General features: G+C 33.2%; 1 protein-coding gene across 1 annotated transcript; it reads left to right on the forward strand.

The window, feature by feature from the left end:
- Positions 1 to 3,813: 3,813 nt before the first annotated feature.
- On the forward strand, positions 3,814 to 4,796 carry LOC121122114 (uncharacterized). Its single transcript, XM_040717120.2, has 2 exons — positions 3,814 to 4,440; positions 4,528 to 4,796. Exons 1-2 carry the CDS (start codon positions 3,822 to 3,824, stop codon positions 4,794 to 4,796), a joined length of 888 nt encoding a protein of 295 aa, XP_040573054.1. The 5' UTR covers positions 3,814 to 3,821.
- The last annotated feature ends 323 nt before the right edge of the window (positions 4,797 to 5,119 follow it).

Consider the following 5,119-nt stretch of genomic DNA (forward strand, 5'->3'; position numbering starts at 1 on the left):
TTTTTAGCACTTTACCTGTACAACTTGAGGGTATTTTGGATATTATAATGGTTTTTTAATTCTCAGGGACGGCAGTGGATGAATTTAACCTCCCTCAGGAACAAGCAGCCCATCTACACAACCCGTGGGAGCGGGTGTATTCTAGCATATTATAAGGGGGCTTGGTGCTTAGAAATGAGGCGGCGATGCATTATAGACTGCATTGAGGTCCAGTACTTTATCTGTACAACCTGAGAATGGTGTGTATTTTGGGATATTAGGAGGGTTCCATGATGCTCATGGAAGGGACTGCAGAGTAAATTTAACTGGTATTGGGTCCAGAAGGTCACCTGTACAACCTGTGGGCTAGGGGGTACTATAGAATATTACAAGGTTTCCTTGGTGCTTAGAAACACTGCAGCGGTCAAGTTTAAAGTGTATTTTGGCCTAGCACTTCACCTTCACACATCCGGGGGGATATTAGGAGGTTCCTTGGTGCTCAGGGGAGCGTCTGTGAGACTGCAAGATTGGTGTCTGACCCAGAAGAAATCAACTACTTCCTCATCGTGCAAAAGAAGAATGGCTTTATAGGGCCTATATATTATTATAGTCATACTCATAAAACCAACATGTGAATAATTCTTCAATAGTCTTTATTTTTTTGTTTTATATTAAGCAGAATAGTTTTTAATTAATTTTAATTTTTTATGGTCCCGGGCAACGGCGAGCGAATCTACTCTGGTATAAATTAAAAAAGAAGAAATTATTTATTTGAATCATGTAGACTAAAGTAAATGAGCGTAAAGTTTCGAGAAATCACGGATCAAATTGCCTTTTAGATAAAAAAAAAAGACTAAAAATTAAATATTTGTCCGGTATATCTAACTTATTCGTGTGTGTTTGGCTGGAATGTGTTTTATTTGAATTAAAAATATTTTATCAGATAAAGTAAAACATTTTTATATATACTAAGTTCAATTTTAGGTTCGGCAGCTACTTTTGAGAAATTTCTAAGAATAATGGAATTCCTATAATGTATCAAAGGAAATAGACCAAACATTTGTAACTATTTCTTTTGAAATTAAAATATTTACTTTTTTAAATTATATCATTTTATGAATATCAATCTTAAATTATACTACAAGTAAAATGCAAACTTAGCGTTCTGAGTTCAATTCATTGATATTATTAGTGCACTATTTTCATTGAATATTCAAATTTAGTAAGGGAGGTATCAACCAGGTATAACTGCTGCCTATTAGAAAATTCAAAAGTTCAGAATGTGAATTTTCCTTCTTCCTGATAGCTTACAGCTCGACATGAGTAGTGTATATTTCATGTTATATTTTTTTAGTTGTATAAGTATTAATTTACTGACTTGCTAATGTCTCATTATTACTTAAACATGCATTATAAAGTCAGAACATATTTTATTTGAAACTTTGGGACTATCTGGAATAATTTTTGTTTTACATCATAATAACAGAATATAGTCTGATCTCCTTTTAGTAATATTATCTATACTGGAATCTAGTTTTAATTTATCTTTGCGTTTGCTTGCAAAAGATTATGGTTATTACTGATAATGATTCAGAAGTCAGCAATGACTTTCAGACCAGTAGACCCAACTTTAACCTGACTCATCATATTGATGAAATAGTTGGCATGTTTAGTTTAGATTGACAAAATCATATATTGCCAACAATATGTGTATGAAATGATTAAGAGGCCATTGCGTTTTTTTTTAAGCATTCTACTTTTAAAAAATGTATTCAAATTTAATTGGAGATTCTAAGCAATACGGGTTTTCTTGCAGTTTTTAGAACGTCGGTCTAAAAGTGGTAAAATTTCGTATTACAGGAATAGTCTTTTCTTTTCCTATGAAACAAAAATAGATAAAGAGTGGTCCATGAAACTTTTTCCTTTTGATATCGCTATAAAAAAAAGACGGATGGATATTTTTCAATAATTTTTTTTATTTGAAAGCCTCAACATTCCGGTTAATGATCAAATACCATTTGATTCACATGGCTGCCGTGGCTGGCCTTACAGTAGCCATTCTGTCGACCCAATTTTTCAATACATTTTAGATTGTGTGAGCTTCAATAGCTGCAATGGCGACTCCAATTTCGTGTTTTAAATCGTCAATCGTCTCTCCATGGTTGGTGTAACAAATTGCAGCTACGAGGTGGCCAGTTGACGTTGCCGTTTCGGCTTATGATGCGATTGTCGAAGCCAGTGCACAAAAGATCCACTGTAACGTTGGCTGTGTGGCACATAGCACCATCTTGTTGGAACCAAATGTCGTCAATGTCTTCTTTTTCCATTTGGGGAAAGAAAAAAATCATCCAACATGGCCTGATAGAGCTCACCATTGATCGTAACGGGAGCTCCTTGCTCCTTTTCTCGTTTTTTCGCTTTCGGCAACAGCAGCAATGTTTTTGATTGAACGCACTGGACGAATACGGGAACGTATGTTTTATCCATTAACGAACCAGTTTCGCGCACACGCTTCACAAATTTATCCACAAACTGCCTGGAAGCCGCTTTATTTCGGTCGACATAATTTCCTTGCAGTTTTGTTTGAAGACTCTCCATTTTGGAAGTAAGTCTTCAGTATTTCCCAATTTTCTTCGAGCGTAAACTTAACCATTTCGTAAACCGGAGACCTTTTACAAAATATTAGTAACAATGATAATGTTACTACAGTTGTCAGACGTCAAAAAAGTGGTAGTTCAAAATGGAACCGCTAGATGGGCCACCCTGTCGAAATAGAAAAACCTGTTTTTAAAAAAACCCCAATGACATCTTTAAGATTGCATTGCATTAAATTAGATTATAAGGATGGATAAAAATTTATGTTGGTAGGATTTGGTTCTTAACTGGGACCTCTATTAACAATATATCTGATATCCTAACTTTGGGGAATTGAGACGACACACTTCGTGATGTGGATATAGAAGAACGATGTAGAATTTAAAAGTTTCTCGAAAATAGCTGTTCCTATTCATTAGGATCATTAAATCCATTATGAAACTAAACTCTTTTATTTGTCATTACAGGACGTGTGTCTCGAATTGGGTATTATGGGTGGGGAAGCGATTTTTACTATATTTGTCATGATTTTTCTCAAAATAATACAGTACGAGGGTTGAATACGTCTTCAAGAATCTGTTAAGTATGGACTTTTTGAAGTTAAATCAATTCCTTGCTTGTAAATTCAAAAAGAAAATACACATTTCATTTCTCTTTATAAAGTTAACCTTTTTGCTATTGGGAATGAAGGAAAAGAAACATCCAATATTTATATTTTTTGATGAGGCTGAGCAGGTGAATTTTTATCTAATGTGTTCAGTCGTTGCCTCACATCTGAAAAATATGGGAGAATTCTTTTGCACTTCAGTCAAAATAAGCTTTACCTAAAAAAATATAGTTCCAACTAAATTTCAGAGTTTATTTCAAATTTAAAGACGTCTTCTACTCCAGGAGATGAAATAAAGTTTTGAGTGTGAGGATTCATTTATTAAATATCACAATGTTTATTTACAGGTATATAGGTATATAATCTTTTCCCCTGGTTTATTTATCTTTGGTTTTATATAACTCTAACTAAGAGCAACCAATTAGCTTCACCCATAGAGAAAGTAATTTCTCTATGGCTTCCACTTAACTCATACAGGAATAACTTTCTTTAAAAGTACCTAAATTATGATGCAATTTGTAACATCAGCGAAAACGATCTAACTCAACAACATCTCTTCATATTCAAAATATTATCAATTTTAAAAAGTTACATATTTTCATTTTCTCATTGAATATTAATTATAGCTAAATAAAACAAAATGGGACCTCTGGAACGGCTTTGTCTTCGATGGAATGAGTATGAATCTGATTTCAAACAAGGTTTATTAGATCTCCGTCAAAATGAGGAACTGTTTGATGTGATGCTCATCTCTGGATCAAAGAGCATAAAGGCTCACAAGGTGATTCTTAGTGCATGTTCCCCAAAATTTCGTTCCATAATTGGATCGGCACCCGTTCAGACATATCCCCTGATTTATTTGAAAGGGATCAACTTCTATCATTTGGAATTACTCGTTTCGTATATGTATTACGGTGAAGTGAGTCTTGGTCAAGAGGAACTCGATGATTTCATTTCCATTGCTCAAGAGTTTCAAATCAAGGGTCTCTCAAATTATTTTGCAACCCAAAATAGATATGAATCTCAGCCTTCTACCTCCTCCAACTTTTCAACTGATATCACTCCATATCTACCTCATGATTCCCAGGATCCTTCCATTGTATCACATAATATAAATGACAAATCTTTACCTCATATTGAAAAAGAAGAGTGTAATATCCTGGATGAGAGAAATACTTTAGAAATGACTCAAAAGGCATCTGAGCAAGAAAAAGCAAATAAGAATACTTTAGAATGCATTTCCTTGGAACAAAATCAAGGTTTGTATTTATTTTAGCTCCACCTCCGTTTACAAATAATTAAATCTCTTCAATTTAATTATTATTTGTTAATTTTTTCAATTTCAGACTATGACGAGGCCTTAAATAGAGAGATCATTAAACACTACTCAAGGCAAAAAACGGGACGGGGATATCAATGCAAAAAATGTAACTATAAGGCTAAACTGCGGTCTCTTTTGCATAATCATGTTGAGGCCAAGCACATTATTACAAGGGGTTTTATTTGCTCTATCTGCGAGAACAAATACAAAACAAGACATTGTCTCTATAACCACCAATACAATAAACATAGAGGCCAAAGTGTCGTTTTTAAAGGTGTCGAAGTTATTACATGAAGCAACAACAATCTTCTCAAAAAAAGTGACATAAGCTATGATTTTGTAAAATAAAATATTAAATTATATCTATTTATTTTATAGTAATAGGTGTAATTGAATTTTTAATATATTAATATATCTCAGAGGTCATTTAACTTTTTTCATATTGGGCGCGGCAGGATTATGAAATAATGACATGCAGTGGCTGAATACTCAGTTTAAATATGTATTATTGAAATTGTATAATAATCCTCATTTTGTCATATAATGTACATATTAATGTTGTAATTTTTTTTAATGATATACTTTAACAAATTAATTATTTATTAAATGTCGTACAT

This window comes from Lepeophtheirus salmonis, chromosome 7, assembly GCF_016086655.4.
Source record: "Lepeophtheirus salmonis chromosome 7, UVic_Lsal_1.4, whole genome shotgun sequence".
Classification (NCBI taxonomy): Eukaryota; Metazoa; Arthropoda; class Copepoda; order Siphonostomatoida; family Caligidae; genus Lepeophtheirus; species Lepeophtheirus salmonis.